The sequence below is a fragment of the Perca flavescens genome, chromosome 1 (assembly GCF_004354835.1).
Source record: "Perca flavescens isolate YP-PL-M2 chromosome 1, PFLA_1.0, whole genome shotgun sequence".
NCBI lineage: Eukaryota > Metazoa > Chordata > Actinopteri > Perciformes > Percidae > Perca > Perca flavescens.
Window position 1 is genome coordinate 37,393,562 of NC_041331.1, and position 26,215 is coordinate 37,419,776.

At 40.5% G+C, this 26,215-nt stretch overlaps 1 protein-coding gene across 1 annotated transcript in view; it reads right to left on the reverse strand.

The window, feature by feature from the left end:
• The window catches only part of prmt3 (protein arginine methyltransferase 3), a 65,810-nt gene that overhangs the window by 27,358 nt on the left and 12,237 nt on the right, over positions 1 to 26,215 (reverse strand). Inside the window, exons 10-11 of the mRNA XM_028577953.1 lie at positions 26,040 to 26,139; positions 6,691 to 6,769 (exon numbers count right to left, since the gene is read on the reverse strand). Coding sequence (XP_028433754.1) covers positions 6,691 to 6,769; positions 26,040 to 26,139 — 179 coding nt within the window. The remainder of the gene's footprint in view (positions 1 to 6,690; positions 6,770 to 26,039; positions 26,140 to 26,215) is intronic.

The window sequence follows — 26,215 nt, forward strand, 5'->3', positions numbered from 1 at the left end:
GGTTGCCTGGTCAGCAATGAGTGAATCCCTTCGGGGACTTATTTTCACCTAAACTAAAGATCATTAATCATAACTAAAGGAAAGGGTGGACAGATCCTAGTCCTATAAACTTCTACTCTCATTGCTGAGACGTGCTTAATATCAACAAATGTAATGGCTTGAAAACCATTCAACAAATTTAATCAGAGAACTCCTTAACACCTTGTGGGTGTGGAGCTTCGCATCAATTTCATAATGCTGCTGTAATGACTGTATCCATCACGTGCACAAAACATGGCCTGATGACCATTTTGTCCTACTTTAATACTTTATACGTTTCACTCAATGGATAAAATGTGAACATCCAAATAGTTTTGGTACATTAATTTGCATCATGGCTACGAGTGTGCGACTATGTTCCCTCACGCCTGAACTTTCATTGTGGTCACCACCTCTCCAACACTGGTGTGTGACGCTCCTCCTCTCCCTCATCCGGACACTCAAATATTACCATATGTGGATTTTCAAAATCATATTTTGTCCTATAAGCACTACTACGCTAACATAATATAACAGCCTGCATTCTTAAGAACAGGCTTGCTACAAGATTTTGGAACCTGACTGCAGGGCTTTCCTCCCGTACACAAGAGCATCAGTGAAGTCAAGCAATTAGGTTGGTATTCTGGTTAATCCCAAAAGTGTTGGATGGGGTTGAGGCCAGGGCTCTGTGCAGGCCACAAATGGTTTTCCACACAAAATTGGGAAAACCCTTTGTTAATGGAACTGGCTTTGTGCACAGTGATCTTATGTTGAAACAGGCGAAGGGCTTCCCCAGACTGTAGCTACAAAGTTGGAGGCACTGTATGTATGTATGGTCTGAAATATAATATGAAAACATCCCCAGAGCATGTGCAAATGTACATAAAAAGTAGGTTTACCTGATAGTGTATGACGCAAACAAATAAAGTGGGTCAAATCTCAGAGATGGACTGGTTGCATTCATATACGCCACACATTTGATCAGCAGATATGCATGTCAATGCTTCCATTGCCCCCCCTCCCCCATCCCGAAGCTGTGATCACAGAGAACTCTTTTGGTGCCTTTTTAATGGGATGGTCATGGCGGGTAGGTCTCTTTGGTGCTCGGAGCCTAAAAGAGCTTAAATTGCATTTTGAGCCACTTCACTGGCACTCCAAGTTGAATGAGTCAACTTTCTGTGCTGCACAAATTACATTACAACAGAGGAGATAAAAAATCGCTGCCTCGTTTTCTTCTTCAAGCAAACAAAAAGACATGAGCAACAACCAACATCCTTTTTTCCATTATCCCCTTTATTACTTTAGGTAGACAGGCTAATGAAAGTTGCACAGCATCAATAATATTGTTACTCTGCCTGAACTTGATTGAGCGCCCTCTCTTAAATACACTGATAACTATGCTTTGTGGTAAACAATGAGAGAGAAAAAAAAATGATGTGATTCCGGCCTTTAACAGACTTACTTGGTGGGGGGAATAGATTCTAAGTTGTTGTGAAAACACGTGATTTGGAATCATTTTTGAAGTTTGTGCCAGTGGCCAGAACAGATGGTATCACAGTTGACAGTGTCTCTATCACCTGAGAGAAATGACTGCTGCTGAAAATGACCCTGGTTGTATTTTGGTCAAACAAGCTTTGGATTTAGCCTCAGAAAAACTATTCTTCTTAAAAGATGTCAGTCAGTCATTGGGGAAATGTGTTTTCTTGTTTCCTTTTCCAAAGCTTTCAAGACTGAGCATAGGCAGTGATTATGGTCACTCCTCATGTTACATAACAGTGTCTATTGAACGAACATTATCCATGTCTTAAATGAGCATTAAACATAAGCCTTAATGTCCTTCTATTGTGTTTTCACATTTGAATAGGTTTTTTTGTATGGTTAATATGCTTAGTGATTAAGCCAGAGCTGAGAAGCTTGAAGCCATTGGTATCCCTACTGTGAAGTAACATTAGCCAACACAGAGGCCTAGGGCCTAAAGTAGAGTTTAGAATACACTCATGGGAATATTTTAACATACAACTTCATGCCACTAGTAGTAATGTAAGAATATGTACCAATTAGAGATGTTCATAACAGGAGAGCCAGAAAGAAAAATCTGCACGGTGTATTGTTACAGTGAATGTACCTGACTGTGGCATTATGATAACTTATGATAATCCAATGAGCAAGGCAACCTGTCCAATGCGAACAGTCTGAATACAGCCAACAAAGACAATATATCAGATGGTTGAAAATCATTAATCTGGGTAGCAGCTGTAAGCTGTAGCAATAGCAGATTGGTTGGCAAGGTGTTAGCTGTGGCTTTAAGCAGATAGCAACAGAAAAGCATTAGTAGCAGCAGCAACAGCAGATACAGCAAGTACTGCTTTTATTAAGCAATTCAAATGTAGGTGTAGTGCTGCCGGAGTGCATCGGATGACACTCCGCCACTTTGTTTTTCTCTAAGTGAGGAACTACAGTAAGTAAGTAAATGAAATAATTGAAAACAAACTACTTTTGTTCATTTGACTATATTGCTTAACGTCATGCTAATTACAACCTACTACATCCGTGGTATCGCTTAATACTACTTAGCTAGATGTTTGGCTGACTGCCAAGTAATATTCTTAACATGAGGAAACTATTCATAAAGTCCATCTAACATTTGATCATGTAGTCAGTTATAGTTGCCACCATAGGAACCAAGGTTACATAACCTAAGATATAGGCCACAACTTAACTGCTCACAAAATACAAACAATTATACAGAGCAAGTAAGAGAGCAAAAATGAAGGTAAAGAAATCCCATATAATGTATACATATATGAGCATAAAGCTACAGAAAGTACATAGCAGCAGCAATAGGAGATAGAAACCGTAAGAAAGTTAGCACAAGCTAGAGCAGACAGCCGTGACAAACTGTTAGCAGCAACAATAGCACATAAACTGTAAGCAGTTAGCAGTAGCAATAGCAAGCAGCAGCAATAACTCTTAGAAGCAGCATTCACCTACTCACATGCCAGCCAATAAGCATAAAGCAATAGCAGTCAGAAAAATGAGGAGGTGATGGCGCAGTGGATTTGACACATGCCTTTGGTGCGGGAGACCAGGGTTCAAATCCCACTGAGATACAACAACCAATGTATCCCTGAGCAAGACGCTTAACCCCTAGTTGCTCCAGAGGCATGCGACTGACATATATAGCAATTGTAAGTCGCTTTGGATAAAAGCATCCGCTAAATGACATGTAATGTAAAAAAATATCAGTAGGGACTTTAACGGACATCTGTCATTTGAATACAGTAGATGCTATATTCTTGCTGAAGGAACACCTAAACTCCATTTGTTAGCTTACCAGATGCTATGTCTAGCTATAGCTAACAAGCTGATCAGTTCCCTCTCAAAGGCAGCACAGATATTACCATGAGCTTTACAAGAGTGGTTTGAGAAGTTTCTGTGAACGTTTTGATACCTTTTCCACCTTCAAAACAGGGTTAATAAACTTCATTTTACTGCACTTTTAAAAAAAATATAAGCCTTCCAGTGAGCACGTTATTTATTTTACCTGGCATGTGTGTTAGTGTTCAGTCTCACATGACCTTCGACACATCGGACCATAAAGTGTGTGAATGGATGGTGACAGAACAGTGATGGGCAACTCATGGCCTCTCATTATTGGCTAAAGCCTGCTTGTGACCCTGTGAGTGTCACCGCACCTAATGACAGTGCACACGCATATTTACAAACGCATACGCACGCAAACTGCAGATTTGTCACTTCATTTTACTCTGATTACTGAACCGAGTGAGTAATTACGAGGGCCAGGTGAGAAGAGGGGGGGGGCGGCTGCTGATTGGGCAGAATCGTGACAGGCCCGTCTGAGAGACACACTGATAAAGAAATGGAGACAGAGAGATGAATTGGCAGTGGAGGGGGTGTTGTGGTTGGAGAGAGAGAAAGACGAAGAGGAAGAAGGTGGGGGTGGGTGGGTGGGTGGGTGGTGGTGGGGGTACGCTGGCGTCCCCAGATTCATGGCTTTGACATCTGCGTCCTTCTCGACTCGCTGCTCACAGCCCGTTTGTCATGGCCCCCACCAACCCCCTTCTCACCCTACTCTTGTTCCCTCCATCTCCCCCATTGGTCGGCTGTGAGAGAGGGAAAGACGGTGTTGCAGGGGGCATGGGACAAAACAGATCCCTTTTCCCTGGACGCTGGGCTGTGCCAGGCATGCAGGGACACATTTAAGGATGAAGGGGAGGTTAATGTAGTGGGGAGAATGAGGGAGCCGCTGTAGCCCTCTTCTAATGTAGCTTAAACACACATACAGCAGCAGTGCTGCAGGGCCGGCCATGTGCGCGCGCACACACACACACTCAAAACCTGGAAATAAACTAAAGAATAGAAGTTGATCAATCTAATGTGACACAATAACTGTATTAGGATCAACATTCAGTACATTTAAATAGGTTGGTTGGTTATGGCATTAAGGTGCAGTCTGGCTGTACTGAAATTCAGGAATATTTGCTTCGCAAAGGAGGCGGATGCTTGACTCGTAGCACTGACACAGGTAACTAACCCCTGGCGCCATGCACGCTGAATTAGGCATGGGAAATAAACTTAATTTATCAAATTTTGAATTTTGAAATTATGAACCTAAATATATGATTTTTATGACAAGAACTGTCTCCATTTTTATATAATTTCACTGGGTGAGCTAACATGAGAAAAGAGATGGTGCACACTGTTGTATTACAAAAATAGATATTATGACATTTATCTTCATTGACATGAATGAGACATGATTTATTATTACAGAGATTTTGAAACAGTTTTTCCAGCCATTTGCTGAACGTCCTCCAGTTTTCTAAGTAAAGTGCTCATCAATGTTACTCTAGAAACTGGCCAACGAAAGTACAATATTCTCTTTAGACAGGGTGTAACATAATATAAACAAAAACAAGCCATCCTGGAGGAATCTATCATTTGTACGGGGAATATGCAGTGAGTGTTTTAGGCTGTAGAGCTTAAAAAAATTCTTTTGATTTAATGTACCCATATCAAAGCAGCCCCATTGGCTGATGTCAATTTCTCCTGGTTTTGAGTGGCAGTAGATCCAGAGAGAGCAGCACATTCTGGGGTCTCAGGGTTAAAGGCTCATGACGAACCATACGGTGTCCTCTGACCTGTCACTTTCTGCCTTGCTCTGGTCGCACCTTCGCCTGTCCAATCTCCCTCGCTAACACATCTGTCTCTGTAGGTGGGGTCATTCTGGCTGTCAATCTATGTGTGTGTGTGTGTGCGACCTCTCCCTTGTGTTCCAAGGAGCCACTAAATTGGAAGGGATCAGGGTCAGTGGCAGGGATGGGATCAGACTGACACACACGCACGCACGCACGTGCGCGCACGCACACACCCCTTAAGAAAATGATTTGGTCTTATTATTTTGACAACAATAGTTTAAAATCACATTTGAAATATGCATATTATACATTTTGCTTGCCTTTGGTTTTTTCTTTTTTGTTAGGATTTGTGCACATTAGGAGTTACTGTACATCCCAAAATGTAATTTTGATTGTCGAAAAGGTTCAATCATCCCAACTTGTTACTTGTAATAACCACAGGGGGCTGGCACGAGCAGTTTCTCCCTGCTGACAAGATGACATTTTGAGTAAATCTAACCTTAGTTTCACACTGCGCTGTATCACCCCAACTATTCAAAAGGCAGGGAAACTGCCTTTACTGAGTAATAAAACACAAATCATATACGTATATACTGTATGTGGAGAATTCTATCAATAGTATAAATGTTGTTAGATTTGCAGAAAAAAACTTTAATGCCATTTTTGGGGTTTGAAACTTTCCTACTTTGGAAATGTAACCGCTGCTGAAAAGCTGACCTGCCAAAAATGTGATCATACCAAAGATTTTCAAAGGGTTATGCTCCATTTGGTTGTGGCAGCCTGCTGCTTGTTACATCATGGAGAAGGACAGGGAAGCTCACTTTAATGGAGTGCAGGAGGAACATGAGGCGGCAGGTCTGATGTGGAATCTATTTCAGCTGATAATTACACAGCAGCAGTTAGTGGCGATGCTGTAGTACACCTTAGTTTAGTCTTTTCACGGCGTTTTAGTGTTGGCACAGACAGTATGGTAGCTTTTCAATTTGAATTCAGCTACTGCAAGCCATGTAAAATGCGTGTTTATTAGTCTGTATTGGCTACAATGCTGGTCCACGTGATATTTTGTTAACTTGCTGCACTAAGCCTTTGATTCAGGTCGGCACAAGAGGGTTTTGGAGCGCACCCGAGGTAGTCCGATCTACTGTACAAAGAATGTTCACATCCCCCATATGGTGGAATGGGTTTGGCTGTCTGTGTCACTATAGTGTTAACAAAGCAGAGCCAACGCCCCCCTAACCCTCCTTCTGCTTCCCCATGCAACTTTGGTTGATTTTCAAATACTGTATGTGCAGAACACAGAAACAGCCTGGGAGGCAGTGTTTCATCACTCTTAAAATTAAGCATTAATTCCCAAACTACATTATGGAAAAATGCCTAATGCCTAAGGTAAATATTTTTCTGTGCAGTTTCTTTTACGTGGAATATGTCATATATGTGAGAGACAATCTGCAACTCCGATGTATCAATTCTTTGTGCTACATTCATTTTGTGGTGAGGAGTAGATGGGACCTACCTGAGCCACCGTCAGCCAGGTAGAGGTCTCTGGCATACAGGACAGAGTCCAACATGGACTCAAACAGCAAGAAGTAACCCTGGAAAGAGAGGAAAGACACATTATATCCCAGGTATCTTCTGGAACAAGTTTACTGAGAAAAGCAGCCGTTCATACAGCATTCTCTGGTATCTTTGGCAACTCAAGGCAGGTAATAAATGAGTGTAAGGAGAAGACTACAAAACCTCTGGACAATTCAATTATTTTTTAATTCAAGATCACTGTAGTGGAAATCTGCATTAGCCATGACTGTGAATTGAGTGATGTGCCCACGTGGTCTTCCACCCAACATCCAAAGGTTTGACACTGTGTTGACCTCCTGTTCTGCTCCGGTAGATGGCACATTAACCGTGGTATCATTCCATTAATGCTGAAATTGAGTTTTGTCCACATCTTGTTGGCTTCGACCTGAGTGGCAGGTACTGCTGACAAATGGCTTTTTCAACCTCCTACCCCTCCAACCAGCTGATCAACCAATCGGATAAGTCCGAGCTGCAACGCTGGCCCTTTTCGCTATGGTATTTATGTGCACCACATTTGGGCGGTTTCAAACATATGGGAGGGCATACGTCCATCTGGGACAAGGAGGTGAAGCGAAATCACTACATGCACATTTTACTGTAACTGATGGCCCATATCAGTCATTTCAAAGCACTGAGGAACACACTGACTGGCTCCTTCAGGAACAAAAACACCCATCAATGCTTGCAGATCTGTGTTTTACGATCAAAACAAGAGCACAAGGAAAAGAATGTTGAAAGTAAAACCCCTTAAATTTTCAATCTAGATATTTGGCTCCTATGGTTTTCCATCACAATGATAAATTTGTCCTAATGTTAACTGTAGATCTACGAAGCCTTACGTGCCTTGATATGGATTCCTGGTGCAGTTCTGATGGGCTACCTGATACAGACATTCATTCTGGAATAAATCACATCAGTGCTTAATCATCAGTTTACCCATGACCTGACAATGTTCGTTATTCTGTAATTTGTACAGATTTACAGGTCCAGCATGTAGGACAGAGGAGGTGCACAAGGGTGGAAAAGCAAGTGCAAAAAGGGAAACAAATACAACCGTCAAATCGTCACACGGGTTGTAAACAAGCTGACCGTTTAAGATTATCTAAACCACTTTATACTGAGTACAACGATAATGGTGTTAATAATCCCCCAGTGCACAGGAAAAATGCATAACTACACCATGTACAGCTGGAATCCAGGAAGTTGGTCTGTAAGCTGTGCTGGATGTTTACAATGGAGTGTTTGGGTTATCATTTTAAAATTCCTTTGTTTTCTCTTCCAATTGCGTTTGATTTACCTGTTGTCTTGTTTACAGCCTGCCAGATCCTCTGACTGCTACGGTTTGTAACCGTGTTGGATTTACAGCTCGTAATGCCACCACGTTTCAAGATCTTGGCAATACTTTTGTGAGTGCAATGTTATATTTATAACCTATGGAACCGATGGCCTCAGCTATGGAAATAAAGTCCAAGTTATAATACACCAAAGTAATGAGCAAAAGTTAAACAAAGACTAAGATGGCCTTAAGACTACTGTATATGCTAATGTTATGTTAATATACTGGCCTTTATCAGGGCATGACCAATACAAGTACTGAATAAAGGAAAATGTACAACTTTTTAACCAAAATGTCTCATTACAGAGCAAGCAATAAACATGATAACAAAGAGCTTTAATTTCTGGGAAGTTTAATAATTGGAAAATGGCTCACTACCACTATATTGCAAAGCTGGACCCATCCAAGCAAGATGTAAGCAGCTCTACGGTGACATAATTGATGACATTTGAAGTGTAAACTACAAAATGAGAAAACAAAATGGCCTGAGTTATGTTTGAGATTCCAATATCTCTACTTTCTCTTCAGTGGGGGGAAAGAGGGACAAGGAGAGGTGAGGGCCAGGACAAAAGATAATGAGAGGACGTGGGGTGGAGGAGATGCCGTGGCCAGCAGAATAGTAATCCTCTGAGATAAGAGGCCTATTATTCAAATAAAGACAACCTTTTATTGGGGAATAAAGAGCAGAGAAAGCAGCAGACAAACAGGGGAAACAGCCCTGATTAAGAACTAAATTCCAAAATCGTCACGGGCCCGAGCTGATAATGGTGACAGCGATGAAGCTGATATAACCGACTCATCCTCGGCGAGGCGATAAAGGGAAACATTCTCTCAGTTTATCAAGAATGGACTGGTCTCGAACTAAAGTCAGGCCCTCGAATCATCTGCTGCTGACTGTTGTGGTCCCGTCGGTGTCCTTAGCAGCCAAGCGGGTCGTTTTAAAAACCCTCACACAGAGAACACCACCCTCGTAATTTAGATCCCAATTTCACGCAACACTGCTTCTTCTTGAAGGGAAGAGGATATGAGAGAGAGAGAGATGCCCGAAAGCAGAGTCACACCTTACTTTTATCGTCAACAATGCTCCAGAATTACTGCCCCCCCCCCTCTTGCTGCCTTCCATATCCTCCCAGCAGCATGTACAGTAGCACACACCCCTAATTTATACTTCTGCAATGTTAATTACCAAAACAAAAACAAAAAAACACAGAAACATAGACCAACTTCTCTGCGGTTAGAATAGGATGTGGGGAGGGCTGGAGTTTCTGTCCGACTGAGTCGGATGTCTTGTCACTCCTGAACGATGCAGGTAACCCTGTGCTATGTGTCATCACTAAAGGTTAAATTAAGACTGAATGATGTAGCAGTTTGGGTCTGTATCAGTGTAGACGATCAGTGCACAGACAGCTAGATGTCTATGTTTCAGTCACAACTGCTGTATGGTATAACAAGGATGGTGTTGCAAAGTTGGACTTTTAAAAGGTCCCATGGCATGAAAACTTTATGAGTTTTTTTAACATTAATATGAGTTCCCCCAGCCTGCCTATGGTCCCCCAGTGGCTAGAAATGGTGATAGGTGTAAACCGAGCCCTGGGTATCCTGCTCTGCCTTTGAGAAAATGAAAGCTCACGCTCCTTACGAGGTCATAAGCAGGAAGGTTACCTCCCCTTTCTCTGCTTTGCCCGCCCAGAGAATTTATCCCACCCATGAGAGAGAGACATCATGGCTTTCAAACTAGCAAAATAGCAGTTGGTCAAGGCCACACCCCCACCCTCCAACTTGCCCCCCTCTCTCCTCTTCAATAGCATTTAAAGCTACAGACACAGAAATGGCACAGTCTAAGGAAACCTCATTGTGGGACTGGCTCTAGTGGCTGTAATTCTGCACCAAGGCTGAATTTCGGGAAAGAGACTTCAGATACAGTATTAGGGGACCACTAAGGTCTATATAAAAGAGACTTCAGATACAGTATTAGGGGACCACTAAGGTCTATATAAAAGAGACTTCAGATACAGTATTAGGGGACCACTAAGGTCTATATAAAAGAGACTTCAGATACAATATTAGGAGACCACTAAGGTCTATATAAAAGAGACTTCAGATACAGTATTAGGGGACCACTAAGGTCTATATAAAAGAGACTTCAGATACAGTATTAGGGGACCACTAAGGTCTATATAAAAGAGACTTAAGATACAGTATTAGGGGACCACTACGGTCTATATAAAAGAGACTTCAGATACAGTATTAGGGGACCACTGAGGCCTATATAAAAGAGACTTCAGATACAGTATTAGGGGACCACTAAGGCCTATATAAAAGCATCCAAAAAGCAGCATGTCATGGGACCTTTAATGCTACACAGGCATCTTTCAAGCCAGTCAGTGCTGATATTTTAATTACGAGAACACATATTTAATATCCCTCACAGTTTCATCCGACTCAGTCCAACGGTGTCTCAGCATTCTCATTCAAGTTTTAAAATAATTCCTACCGTTACTACACAGTTAGCAAAATGCTGCAGGACAGTGCGGAGATGAGTCATCCCTTCACGTTTTATCTATGCCTGACCGGTAAAGTTTGTGATTTAAGTTAATTGTATTCCACAGTTTGGACTCAGTTGTAGCACCCACATTAGCTCAATTTGTAGAACGCTTTAAATGTTAAGAGTGAATAAGAAGAGAGTGAGAAGACCCAGCACCAGACCAATTTACTGCACGAGGGACAACATGAATTTTAATGTCCAATTTGCTTGAAAAGTTTTGCTTGCAGGCATAGAAGAGGTGCCAAATAACCTGAGAGTAAACACCACAAACGATATCCATATCATTTAACGATGCATTGAGTCCTAAAAGAATACTCTGACATTTTAGGAACTTTGCTTATTTGCTATCTTACTGGAAGTCAGATGAGGTTAATTGAAGCAGTGTTCAAAACTGAGTTAGCAAATTATTGAAGCATTCCTCCATCCATCCATCCATCTTCGTCCGCTTATCCGGTGTCGGGTCGCGGGGGGAGCAGCTCCAGCAGGGGACCCCAAACTTCCCTTAAAGGGTTAATACCTATGCCATTTTACAGCTCTGTATCACAAAAGGATCTTTATGTATCTGCTGTCGCCAACATGTTGGTTGATCGATACCAGTAAATCAAAGTAGACTGATCAGTCTGGTTTAAAAGTATGTGCTTTTTTTCCTTCAGGTGAAAACTGCACCAAGAAAAAAACTTCCGCTGCCTAGCTTTCTCTTTTATCTCACTTCACTTTATCTTTATTCATTTGTGTTAAGAAAGACAAGATTAAATCTCAACACCAGACTAACTTTTTTTTTTTTTTTTTTTGGATACCATTTCCTCCAATCGATCTGTCTGTCTATGTGCTCAGTGACATAGACGGGCCGAGGTGTTAGTGCGAGGAAGCAGCTCAGCTGCCAGGCTGGTGCAGATGATGCTCTGCAGTATAGTCACTGTGCATTTCCATAAAAGACACTAATGAAAACCTAATGAGAATGGGATAGAGCAGCTTATACACATTAACAAAATTAGCATATAATATACATTCCCCTGAGCGGGCTACCACACAAACTCACGTCCACATCTACATATGCACCAATACACCAATACACCAATACACACACACACACACACACACACACACACACACACACACACACACACACACACACACACAGACACACACAGATACACACACAGATACACACAGATACAGACACAGATACACACACACACACACACACACACACACACACACACACACACACACACACACACACACACACACACACACACACACACACACACACACACACACACAAAGTAAGAATTGCAAATACACTTTTACAGCTGTGTTACTTATGTGTAGAATTTCATCTGTAAATTGTAGCACAGCAAGCCATTTTTTCCACTCAACTAAAGACAGGAAAACGTTGCAGGAATAATTACAAGAGTTATTTGTGGGAGTTAATAAAAAACTCAAACCTTTTAGCATTTGTGTAAAATCAAGGGCAGTGGCAACTCTAGAAAAAGACTTTTTGGTACAAAATCTGCCTCAGCAGTTTACACTTTCCTTCACCCTCTAGTACCTCCTCTCTCCTACTGCATTCAACATATACGTAGTACGTCTTCCTCAATTACTGCAGATCATCATCACTTCCAATCCCAGGAGGGCCAAGGCAACATAAAGGAGACGGGTGTGCATGTACGAATGTGTGTGTTTCTGGCAGTATTTTCACGCTTCACTGAATACTGAAGGCGCCTCTTCGTCAACATGCCTCTTCTGTACTAGTCTAGATTGCATCACATACAATGACAATAAAGACCTATCTATCCATCTATAGATGGTCAGGTGTTGCCAAATTAGCATAAACATAACACGCATATCCGAGTAATAGATTTTGGTGTGTTAATGCTCGGTGAGGCTCCAATATCAGCCTAATTTCCATTTAAAGGCATGCAAATGAGAATCGAGATCCAGGGGGAAGATAGTGTAACAGCAAAGTAATTTGCAGTAAAGCTACAAGGTTATTAGAAGTCGTGGCTCTTCTGAAATCAATGATAAGAACATCGTGTGTTTTTAGAAGATTGTACAGTAATTTCCATGGCCGGTAAAACATCTCAAACAAGTACGCAAACAATTTTAAGACATTAGGAAAATGGCAAATTTTCACTTGGATGTGCTTGTATCCATTATATTTATCTTTTTTCAATTATTTGCTACGAAATCTATATTTCCCGAATTTTATCTCGTCATGCAGACATTTGCTGTGCAGCTCATGTAGTTAAGTCTTCGCCTCAATGTGCAGACTGGAAACTTTAAACCAGAGAGGGCAGTGGAATACTGTGAAGGCTGTTGGTGGCTGTAATGAGGACAGAAGCTCAGTCATGTCAGCAGCCAGACTGATCTCATGAAATGGCGTATGTATGACACGCCAATTCGTATGCCATTATTGGCGTGTTATCAAGACACACACTCACTTTTTAGCCTGTTTATCAACGGCGTTTGGCCTCCATTGACTTCCATTACAACATGACATCAAGACTTTGCGTAAACATACACGCCCACTTTCTTAAGCCAAAGTATCTGTACGCATTTTGAGCTATCCGCGTGTATATCTACACTGTATACAGTGGATATAAACATACACACCACTTGGCGTGTAACCGCGAGAAGAAAGCAACGGTTGAGATTAGGAAACGTGACACGCGGGACACGATCCTCGGTCTCCTGGGTGAAAGTCCTGTGTTTTACCCATCCACCACCCCGACCAACCTTCCTACACGCGGATTTTCGCCCCTTTAATACTACTTGCTACGACGTAAATTCTAGGGGTGGGAATCACCAGAGGCCTCACGATACGATATCATCACAATACTTATGTCACGATACGATATTATTGCAATTTTAAACATATTGCAATATTCTGTGATATATTGCAATGTATTACCTTTTTTCCAACTTCAAATTTTTCCCAATTTCAAATGATGTCCCCAAAAGGAAAATTTTGTCAACATCTGTTTTGTCTAAAAAGATAAATTTCTCTGTCTGTTCATCTCACTTCAATTTTATGGCTGCAAAATGGCATTGTCAAGCAGACAGACTGACCAACACATGTATCGATATATACAAAGATCGGCATCTGTGTATCGATACAGTATTGCCACGAAAAATATCGCGATACTATGCTGTATCGATTTTTTCCCCCATCCCTAGTAAATTCACACGCAATCCCAAGGTAATGTACAGATTGATCTCATGAAATGGCATATGTATGACACGCCAATTCGTATGCCATTATAACACGCCACTTGGCTTAAGAAAGTGGGAGTGTAGGTTTACGCAAAGTCATGATGTCATGTTTTGCAGCAGTAGATGTAAAGACCAGATAATCTGATATTAAATACAGGCACACATCATTTCCCAACGTCTGGATTTACTGTTTGGAATTTGAGAAAGGCACCTTTGCATTAAAACTCACTTGGTTTTAAGGTCAAAGTCAGCAGCATAAAAATAAAACAATGTCTGCCTTTGTGTGCCTTTGCAAAATAAAAGAAGTTATGGCTGTGAATTGACACATACACTATAAAAATCCTAATATACTTGTATTCGGCTGTGTACTGGTCCAAGCATTCACAAGCCGCTATTAAATTCATCATTTTGAGTAAACGTGGTGGCTATTTCTCTCCACAAAAACAATGTCAACTGAGCAGTGCAGGATTATGGGTTTGTGTTTATGAGAATGTCCGTTTGGGAGATATTTCAGGTTGTCAGGTTCATGTTCTGCATGTAGCAGTTATTCAAACCAGTGAGCAGTTATCCCTTTCCTTGTGATGTTTTGACCAGATGAGCGGAATGCAACATTGCATTTTAGATACATATAGTAGATATTATTGTATTGAATTGCATTGTGGGCCTTTACATAACACCCTGCACATAGTAAACGCCTATATGGCCATATGCCAATGCTTCATCAGGCGCGAAGGGGGAAACCAAGAGATGCGTTAAAGGTGCTGTAGGTAGGATTGCGAAGATCCAGGACTTAGCCAAAAAATTTTAACATCAACAACTTCTCAGTCCCTCCCCCCTTTCTGCTAACACCCAAAACGGTCTCCTAAGCCCCTCCCCCCACAAGGGAGAATGAATGCGTGTGCATGAGCTGTGATTGACAAGCAGTTAGACACGGTGCAAATCGCACTACAGGCTGTAGGTGGTGCCAGACGAGCCGGATTTCTTTTTATATTACCTGCTTCATTTAGTTCTACTCGAACACAGGGTCAGTTTCAGCAAATATGACAGAAAGTTAGTTTTATAAGTCTTACCTACTGCACCTTGTTGTAGAAAGACAAGGGTTGTTTTTTATAAAAATGTATAATAAGCAGCTCATTTGCATTTTCTTCCTAATTTTACAACATGGCTGCCCTGTTTTATCTAACCCAAGGGGGTAAGCCTCTCTCCACAACGTGTACCTCCTATGGCGCCATTTTGATGCTACCAAGACATCACCTCACATTAGTATTGACTTTAGCATTGATTGCCATTCATTTTGGCGTCACTTTGACAGCAAATAACTTTACATCTGAAGCGTTTAAAGACTATTTGTCCATTGTTTATTTCTTAAGAAACACGACAATGTATAAAAGGCTCCATTACCTTGTACCTCACGTTATGGCTCCGTAGCAGATGTTTTTGTAAAAATAGCCTAACGATTGTGTCATAACCACGCGACTTACTCTCGCATAGTAGATGAATTACCATCCTATCATACAACCGTATAGTACAGGAGAAGTTCGCAGGCAGTTTCGACTTACATTAGCCGTTTAAGTTTAATTACTAATGTTAACTAGCATTTTAGTTAGCAATAATTAGCCTGTGCCTATGTTATCTCCTTACATATACCTACGCTCTCCGTCTCTGTAAGATTGGGAATGATTGAGATTTCTCTTGGCACAGCTACCAGAAGACTTACAACTTTCAGACCGGTTGCTCACGTCACATCAACGTCTTCAAGCTCAGTTGGAAAAGTGCTTCTAATATCCTTCACTGGTCTCCGTCCAGAGACACGGGATCTGTTGGTCCAGTTCATATACTGTCTATGATTTACCCATAAGATGTTTTGAGCAGAGCTTGCTGCACGAGGACATCATTTACCATTAACAAAAGTGGTCTGTATGTTTTTGCGGCAGGAAACAATAACTTTACTGTACATATCAAACTGCCTGATCTACACCACAGCAACAAAAACCTGCCAAATAACAAATGGGATGGGTTAGATGCATCAGTGGTTTTGGGACACAGGCAGCTGGCTGAAAACCACTTCCTAAAACTCTAAGAGTGTGAGTTGGGGTGTGTGTGTGTGTGTGTGTGTGTGTGTGTGTGTGTGTGTGTGTGTGTGTGTGTGTGTGTGTGTTTGACTGACAGTCAGTCAGACTGAAGGACAGGATGACTGATGACTACCGCCCTCTTCTTGGGCAGGTGAGTCTCCCAGAACTGATAATGAAGCTAAAGCGGAAGAGCTGCCATTCATTTGACTTCAAACCTCTACCACACACACAATGATTTGTGTGTGTGTGTGTGTGTGTGTGTGTGTGTGTGTGTGTGTGTGTGTGTGTGTGTGTGTGTGTGTGTGTGTCAGTTATACTTGTTTGGTAGTCAAACTATGTTCACTTCAAGGTAAAATATCAGAGGTGTGGGCACAGAGAAGTTGAACAGGGCTCTCTGGCACTTTTCTTGTTCAGGGTTCCTTTCACATTTTAATGAAACAGACTCACTGTTGCTAAAGACCAATTGGACATTCTGGGAGAGTTTTTTACCAAGGTGAGTTACCACATACCTCAATAAGCTCAGGGACACCGGCCTTCGCCTCAGTACACAAACTGTTATTGAGAAGACAATAGAGTATGTGATGCAGGTTCCACATCCACAGTAAAAGACTACATGTTTTTTCAAGGAAAAGTCAACACTTAGTTTCTATCATAGCTTTCTGTATCATCTGGTTGTGTTCCATGTAATGAAGAATTGTAAAGGCAATTTCACACTTGGCCCAAATACTTTAGTTCCAGATCCAGGTTTGTTTCTTCAGTCCTGGCTGCATTTACAGTAAAAACATTTTTTGGAATTTGAGGTTTTCTCTTTTCGGATTTCTCCCTATACAATTGCTAACAAAACCTGCGAAAAGTAAAGAACTGGTAGTTTAAAAAAAACTCAAACTGATACTTAACTGATAAGAACTGGTACCAGTTATTTACTTACTGGTAAGAACTGGTACTTAAAAAAAAATTCAAAGTGCTTACATTTAAAAAAAAAAATACATTTTTGAGAACCACTGCAAAGGTATCCACATATACAGTCAATCCCAAATAATCACTGTGGTACATGTATGTATAGTAAAACATCATGCCAACAATTATTATTTTAATATCTTAGTATTCTATGCACTAAAAAGGTATGTATAAAGGCCACCCACACATTATTGTAGGCCCAGTGTAATATACAACTTAATTTTATACAATATATGTAGTAGGGGGTCCCTGATACATCTCTCTCAGTTAAAGGGGTCCTTGGCTTAAAAAACATTGAAGACCCCTGGTCTAAGGGACTGGCATCAATATGGGATAAAAATCCGCCACATCAAGTCATTTGACAGGTGTCAGTTGAGGTCCAGAAATGCAAAGTTGTGTCCATGTTCAGACTGTTCTCATGAAGTGGCGTATGTATGACACGCCAATTGTTATGGCGTTATTGGCATGTTATGAAGACGTGTTTATCAACACCGTTTGTCCTCCATTTACTTACATTACCTTGCGTTTGCGTGTGAATTGACGCCATAGCGAGTAGTACGTAATGGCGAAAATCCGCGAAGGGACGGTGGTCGGAGTGGTGGATGGGTAAAACACACGACTTTCACACAGGGGGGCAGGGATCGCGTCCGGTGGGTTGTTTCCTTACCACGTTCTTCTTTTCCTAAACCCAACCCAGTTCTTCTTTTCCTAAATCCAAATGTGTACAGATAACACGCACTTGGCTTTAGGAAAGTGGCGTGTATGTTTACGCGAAGTCAGGATGTCAAATTGCTATGTTAATGCATTGGACTTTTCCATTAAATGCCAATGACAAGTAAAGTTATTGTCTTGTTTGGGGTTTGTCACTAGCATGTTTTTTTTTTTTAAAAACACTTAGCTTAAGGCTCCATGTTCTTAATGCTGACTCTAGTATTATGTAAGAAAAGTTTGTTAAAGCATACTCTCCTCTGACAGTCTACTCTCGTCCTCATTTGTGCGTCCGTACTCTTAAAACACTGTCAAGCTGGCAGGCCCATCACCTGTGTGATTGATCTTGGACTGACAATCTTTATTTGGCCTTTGAGGGGACTCGGCTCTCCTCCTCCCCAGCAGCCCCCCACTCTCTTATCTGCACTGGACTGTTTGTCTTTCGGTGTGCTAAGAAAGAGAACCGATCAATGTTGTGAGTTATGAAATGACAGTGGTGCTGCTAAAGGCAGTCTCTCAAAACACTGCCACAGCAGACAGACACTCATTTGCCCCTTTCTCCACCACCACCACCACCACCACCGAGACACCACATCCATCACCCATCTCTGTCTATTAGCCCTGTAACCACTGTCCGTCTGCTCGGTCAGCTGGACAACTCTGACAGCTGGACTTCAGTGATGTAATCCTTTTTTTTTCCCTAATAGCCTTAATTGTCAGGTAAATAACATATTACTTCATGATACAACTTGAAAGGTTATCTCTATAAACACTGGATAAATAATTTAACATTACGCTCCAAGCTAAGAAAAGTGTGTTCAGAGGTATTTAAATATGACGGTGCCTGTCCTCTTTGAAAACATACAAAGGTTTAACCGATTTAGAAGACAATTTAACGAGCAATATTCAAAAGAAAAAAATAACCTTGTGGAGTTTTTGGTCATTGGTAGCACAGTAGCACTATGGAGTAAAGTTGGTCAATTAATTGTGAATATCCCTAATAAACAGGTTCAAGTTGTAGCAACAAACCGTTGTGTTCTTATTCTTGTCATTCTAGTTATATTCTATTTTTGAAATTACGTACTGCATTTGTTTGTTCACAGTCTTTTTGAAATTAATACCTTTTCAAAGCCACAAACATGTTTCACTGAATGCCTTCCACTCAAAATAGTCTACTTTCCAGGCCAGGGAACAACATTTTCAATCACAACACGTGATGATAGATGATTGTAGTTTATTTTTCTCTTTTTTAAAGGAATGATGCTTTTCTTTGCAACAGTAAGCCGGAGGAGCTTGCCCTCTCTCTCTCTCTCTCTATCCACAGAGCATGGTTTTTTAGACCTATTCATTCTACAAAGTTCTGATTAATAACAATGTTCAGTGACAACAACATCATATAATATACTTTCTACCTAGACTAACTACTAGAGTGTAGCTGTGCAAATGTCTAATTGAGTTTTTTTTTTCCTCTCTCTTTTTTATTTCACCAACCCTATACTCCTACAAATCAGAGGAAGAATTACTACAGAAAACAGAAGTTATACGAGTTACAGTTCTCAAGGACACACGCACACACGGACGCGACAGCACGGTCTCTTTTTCCTTTCTCTCAACCTTTCCACCATGTGTCGAGCGTACCCGCTCGCGGCGTGACACGCGTGTCCGCGCTATTCTCGCACATGTAGGGAACCTCGAGAATTAACCTGCAACATGTCAGCTGTTTGGAAATTCTTCAGTGTGTGTGCAGAAGATAACAAGATTGCAATATGCAACACCTGCAAGGAAAAAGTAGGGCGTAGAGGAACGACACCAAAAACCAAAATCAAATTTTTTTAGTTGGATATTGGATGTGAAAAGAAGGAAATGGTTCTAACATTGCACTTGAATTTCCCACACCAGGAGTCATTTCTATAGTTCTATTTTATAGTGATCCATTATCTGTTCAAAAAATGTTCTGTGTTCTGTGCAAAATGTTCTATTAAAGAAAAGATAGAAAATAAATATTTGTGTGTGCTGTAAAGTGTTTCAAAAAAATGAAACGGAATCGGCTAAAAATCTGTATCGGCTGGCCTAACTCAAAGAAAATCGGAATCGGCCTAGAAAGTTGTAATGGGTGCATCTCTAATTACAAAGCGTGCATCTCCTCTGCTCAGAAAAAATGCTGGATACTAATCTATTCTTAGTTACACAATTCCCTCCTGTGCATCCCTGCAATTGCTTTGACCCAATTTGGCAATTCTAAGTTGGCTTTAGCAAGCCTTCAATCTGTGTTAGAGTGTGTGAGAATGACAGAGAGACAGAGGTGTGTAAATATGTGTTGTCTTCTGATGGTGAGTCTATCCTTTGTCATACAAATTAATTTTGCCTCTTTAGTTATTTGTGTGTTCTTATAAAAGATACATTTCCAATATAATTTTTTGATAACATATATCTGCCAAATATATTTCATATACAGTATATATTTTATTTATTTTGTTGCTTCTTTCAGGACTTGTATATAAAGAACATGAAAGAATAAAGAAAAATGGAGAGATTATATATATACATTATATCTATTCTTTTTTTATATTCTTTTTCTTGTAATGCCAACAAAGCAAAGTGAAATAGAGAGAGAGAGAGAGAGAGAGAGAGAGAGAGAGAGAGAGAGAGAGAGAGAGAGAGAGAGAGAGAGAGAGAGAGTGTGTTGTGTGTGCATGGGCATTTTGAGCTGGGTCAGATTATATCGGCCAAGGCATTAAAGCCTGATCAAAGTCACAAAGATAAAGCATTTGAATGTTGTTTTGCTTCCATTATTTGCCATATTTACAGTTGAGACAGGATGCTTGGGTATAATGCAGAGAGGAACTGTCCAAACCTTGGGACAAGATTAACCAGTGACTTTAAAAAAGGTATAATCCTTGAGGTTTCAGATGTGATCGATCTGGCGACACTCGTGGTTACAGTGGTAATGACAAGTGAGGTGTAATATTACAGGTCAGGGCTTGACATTAACTTTTTGAGGCACTTGTCCTTTGGACAAGGACATTTACGTTTCACTTGTCCATGCATAAAAGTCACTTGTCCGGGTAAAGATTTATCATTTTATAAAAAAAAATAGTGTTTTGCTAATGCAGAATTTGAACAAACCACTGAAAGCATCCAAACACTATCAACATTAATACAATTCTGTTGAAACAGTAGAAACAAACGTGCCCCAGGTTGATTTCCCCTTCAACAAGAAAAAAGGAGACTCCATAATACAAAGTAATATGTTGCACGCCGGTGTGCAGAAGTTAATATATTGAGATTCTAATTCAATATTAGAAAGTTTGTCATTACTTTCAGATTCCTAGTCAATATTCTAAGTTACTTAGTCAATATATTGAGATACTAAGTCAATACTTTCAGATATTGAGTCAATATATTGAGATTATAAGTCAATATTTTAAATGTTCTTATTGGTTTGAGATTCTTTGTCAATATTCTGAGTTACTAAGTCAATATATTGAGATATTAAGTCAATATTTTGAGTTAAATCAATATATTGAGATACTGAACAATATAGTGAGATATTAAGTCAATATTGAGATACTAAGTCAATATTTTGAGATAAATTAATATATTGAGATACTAAGCCAATATATTGAGATTCTAAGTCAATATTTGACATTTTCTCATTACTTTGAGATTCTTAGTTTATATTCTGAGATACTAAATCAATATTTTGACCAGAGGTAGTGGTGACTTGAACTTCTACTATATCTAAAATAATTTTGTAGACATAACAATGGAATTTGCCACTAAATGTTGGTGTTAACTTTTTTTATACAATTTCACAAATTTCTACCCGGCAGAGGCTGAGTTACCGAAAGGATCCTTTTAAAAAGGTGTAGCTACTTTACAGTTGATTATTACCTGATATTTAATCTGCATATTGTTTTTATTATTTTTGTTCAAAAAAGAGCAAAAAAAACCGACATTATAGAACGGCTTGTTTATTGCTAAGGGAAATTTAAATGATTTATTAAAAATGTAACAACAATAACTTATAAAAATAACTTATTTCACCAGTAAGTTCCTGTTAAACGACAAAAACAACCACTAGCTGTCAGCATTTCAACTGTTTACTCCAGCTGCTAGCTAACGATAGGCTAACGTTACTTGCTGTTGAGTGTAGTGTAAACTAGCGTAACATGCGGCGATGTTTAGGTTGCCTCTAACGTCCGTTTTCGGAGCATCCGAGAGAAGCGCAGGCATTTCAGTGGCAACGCGTTGCAATTCGGTCCGGTAGATAACGGCCGTTAAGGCACCGGTGCCGTATTAGCACCGGGTCTCTCCTTTTCTGTCAACGATGTGGCGAGGAGGTAACGTTAAGGCGGAGTTAGTTGCAAGCTAACGTTAGCTAACTAACACCGGCAGGTTCACCGTGCTTTCATGCTGCATTGCTTACAGAGAACGAACTGAACAGCGGGCTGGGTCTAACGTTAGCGGTCCGCTGACCGGGATTGCATGGGAAAGAAATTATAGTTTCAAATCGGTAACATAGACGTAATGAGTGGCACATGACGTGAACTAAAATGGCATTTTAGTTTGTTTGAGTTTTAACTTGTCCAGTGGGACAGGTACATTTCTCTTCCACTTGCCCTACAAAAAATCCACTTGTCCCGGACAAGCGGACAAGCCTTAATGTCGAGCCCTGCAGGTCCTAGAAATCTGTGGGACAGTAAACACTCCTTGAGCAGTCTGGTTCCATTACTCCCTGTAATATTAAACTGATCCACTGTCAAAGAAATAGCTGAAAATGGCCGTTGCCTTGTATAGTTTACGTATTTCAGATATGTAAACCTCAGTAACACAGTTGCGTTTCCTGAAACTGCTTGACAATAAAAGCCAGATGAGTGCTTTTAATGTGAACTAGCAGCAGTAGGAAATGTTCAGTTTGCATTAGCAGTACCTTAATTCTGCTCGGATACAGCTGGAAGAGAGTTATCTGTCAACAGTGAGGCTGATATTAATAAGGTACAATTACAAAACAGTTACGCTGGATTATATGCAAGAATCGTTTCCTGTGAATCCAGTACAGGGATGGCGTACTCCATCATTGACATTAAAAACTACTATATAGAAAAGTAATTACTGAAGCTATATACATTGAATGGCTGCTGCTAAAAAAGTGTTTGAAATGTCAAATTATGGTTTCTCTTAGTTTTGCAGAAGAGGTAAACATAAAAAATGTTTCTCTGTGATCCAACAAGAGAGGTCAAATTATATTTTAGTAAAACACGTTTGAAATTAGATGTCGTAATAAAAAGGTTGTTTTAGAGTCAGTGGGTAATGAGGGTGAGGAATCTTGCATCCCTACATGGGAAGTCCCCATTCCACAGCTGTATTTTCAAAAAGAAAATAACATTTTATCAAATGGATTTATTTTACAAACTAATAAATTCAATGTTTTGGAAAATTGGAAAGAGTACTCGGCATCTGTAGCAAAAAAAAAAAAAAAAAGAAAGAATGACATACTATAGCGATGACATCTCCAGTATTGCCCTTCGGCAATAAGACACTACCTGGCTATATAAAGAAACCATTAAAGTTTCATACAGTCTGAAGCCATTTACACTGGGCAGAAAGCCTACTCCCGTGACAACTGTCATTTTTCCATTTTATAGAGGCAGATTGGAGGGCAGCTTCTGAAGTTCTGGCCACTCTGAGAAATGTCTGCCATCGGCGCCATGATGAGAAGTGACTGGAGGATTCTTGGATTTATTAGCGCTCTGTGAGCCGGTGTCATCAGAGATTACGCCCCCTATCCTTCACCGTTCCACTAGCACGTCAACCACCAAATTTCAATTTCCCTGGTGAGAGGGTTGGGAAGGCTCTGGCTGGCAACCCCTGCTCGTGACCCTGGGGTTTCACGATGGATGGGGGAGGTGGAGAGGGGACAGATACGGGATGCTCATGAATTAGGGATGACTTCAGCGGTGCGTTCAACTTTGGCCGTCCCGCCTGTATCGCCACAGAGAATCTCACTGATAAATGGGCATCAAGGCAAAGGAAGACTGCTCTTCCTGCTTAGGTATTCAGAGAAGCTCATGGTCGAGTTTAGCCCCTTTTAAGCCATGTTTAAAACATGCATTACTGCTACCCGCACCTTGGATTCTGCACGCTCATTGGCTAGTAAAGGACCAATCTATGATTAAGTTGAGCATCTAAAATTTGGATAAGTGCCTGTATGTGTTTGAAGAGTTTGAAGACTGTTCACACCACACATGTGAGCACACTTATTGGCCTCTGAATAGGCCAAAAAAGTAGATGTATCTGTAAATTGAACTGTGACACAGAACAGCAATGATAATCAGTGTTTGGAATAACGCCGTTTAAAAGAACGGCGTTAGGTAACGACGTTATTTTTTCAGTAACGGGGTAATCTAACTAATTACTTTTCCCGTCGTTACAACGCCGTTAACGTTACTGGACGTTAAATGCGGTGCGTTACTATGCATTGATTGAATAAACTGTGTAATCCGAACGCATTGCTGGCTCACAGCTAGTGAGGAGGTGGGTTAATAACGAGGTAAGCGATTATGATTGGCTAAGGCAGAGTCATGTTTCATGGTAGCCAATCAGAGATCACACACACACACACACACACACACACACACACACACACACACACACACACACACACACACACACACACACACACACACACACACACACACACACACACACACACACACACACACACACACACACGCTAAACAGAGATTCGATGAAGCAGCAGAGATGGCGAGTCAGGAGCAATCCGAACAATCATTTTTCTTTTTATTGCACTATTTGCACATTTACACTGTACATATCATATTTGATATATTATTACTGTATATTTGTTTTTATTATATATGTTAAAAGTCTTGATAATATATGATGTTGTTTTTATTTGTTGTTTGTATACCTGAAGTGGTATTTCTGATTCTGATGAAAAACTGGCATTTTCAAGGTGGAGATATAAGCACTACTTCCAATTCATTGTGGTCAAAGGCAAGAATGTGCATGTAATGACCTACATTATGTCCAGGAGCGAAGACTTTGTCGACTTCCGTTATAAGCAACTCTAATTTAATGAAGCATCTTACAACAACACACGCATCTACAAAGCTAGTGGCCAAAAACACCGATAGGCTACCTCCACCACAGATGATAGCTCGCCATCCACTAGCAAAGAAGGACTCGGAGCAAAGTTTACTTTTGTTGTGAACAAAACACTTGGAAGTACAGGTTGTTTACTTGACCAGTTGTCTCAGGTTGAGAGAGCTTGATTTAATTTGCTAGAGTTAAATGCACTTTATATGGTGCAACTGTTTACTTTTCTTACAAAGATAATACTTGAAGTGCAGGACAAACCTCTTGCTGTCTGTCAACGTGCAATAAATATCGAAAGTTATGTACAAACACCTGCTGTTCTACTCACTTCAACTGACTTGTGAAAACTGCTCAAAAAAATCCAAATTCTTTGACATATAGCAACTTTTTTTTTTTTTTTAACAGTAACGCAAATAGTTACTTTCCCTGGTAACGAGTTACTTTTATTATAGAGTAATTCAGTTACTAACTTAGTTACTTTTTGGAACAAGTAGTGAGTAACTATAACTAATTACTTTTTTAAAGTAACGTTCCCAACACTGATGATAATGGTTGCAGTCGGGGCTCTAGTTATGCACAATGGTCTGGCTGGAATGGCTGACATGAACAACTGAAACGGAAGCCATCATTAACATCATTATTATTTATATCTGTTCTGTTCCTGTTGTTACGACAAGTAAAACATCTTCTATGGATTTTGATGTGTTCGACCAAGGGCCTAACTTTGGGTTCAACATTGCGGGGGTTAACATCTCGCAAAATTGAATGATGTTGAGCGTCAAACACTTCATTTTCTGCTTTCTGGTGAATATTTCTGCAACAATTTGTGCCTTTTCTGTACCATCATTTATGGTGCAAATGTCTTTATTTATGTAAAGGAAATAATAAGTTTTTGGGTTGGGTTGCACTGGCCAGTTTTGATTATTGGGGGTGTTGTAACCCTCCCTTGTAAATTACACCTATGTGTTGGACACATGCATTGTGATGATGTCCAGGCTTTAGCCATTTGTCATAAACTAACTTTCCCCCATGTACATCTCATCTCACACACACACCTTCTCTTTCAAACCAAATTATACTAACGTCATAAAAAAAGCCATAAAGTGGTTAACAGGGAGGGGGTTTGAGTCTGACCCGAGCTGTCCACACCAGTCACGCCAGAAAAGCGCTTACTCAAGCAAACGCACAAGGTCTCGAAAGCCAAACAAGCTATCAGCTATCAGTATAAGGTAACTTATTTTGAAATGGGAATTGAACTTTTAAAACACTTTTTTCATTCACTGATTTATTGAGGCTTCAGGAGTAAAAGGTGTGCGTAAATAAGTACTGACCATCCATTCTGAGATGATGATGTCCACCTTCTCCACAGGGAGCTTGATGTCTTCTATGCGGCCTTTGATCAGAGTGATCTTGTCCTCCAGCTGGTTGGACCTGTGGGAGACATGCACGAGTCAGATGACTGAGAAAAACCTAGCATCCGACAAACCAACGGTTCAAGAATGGGGTA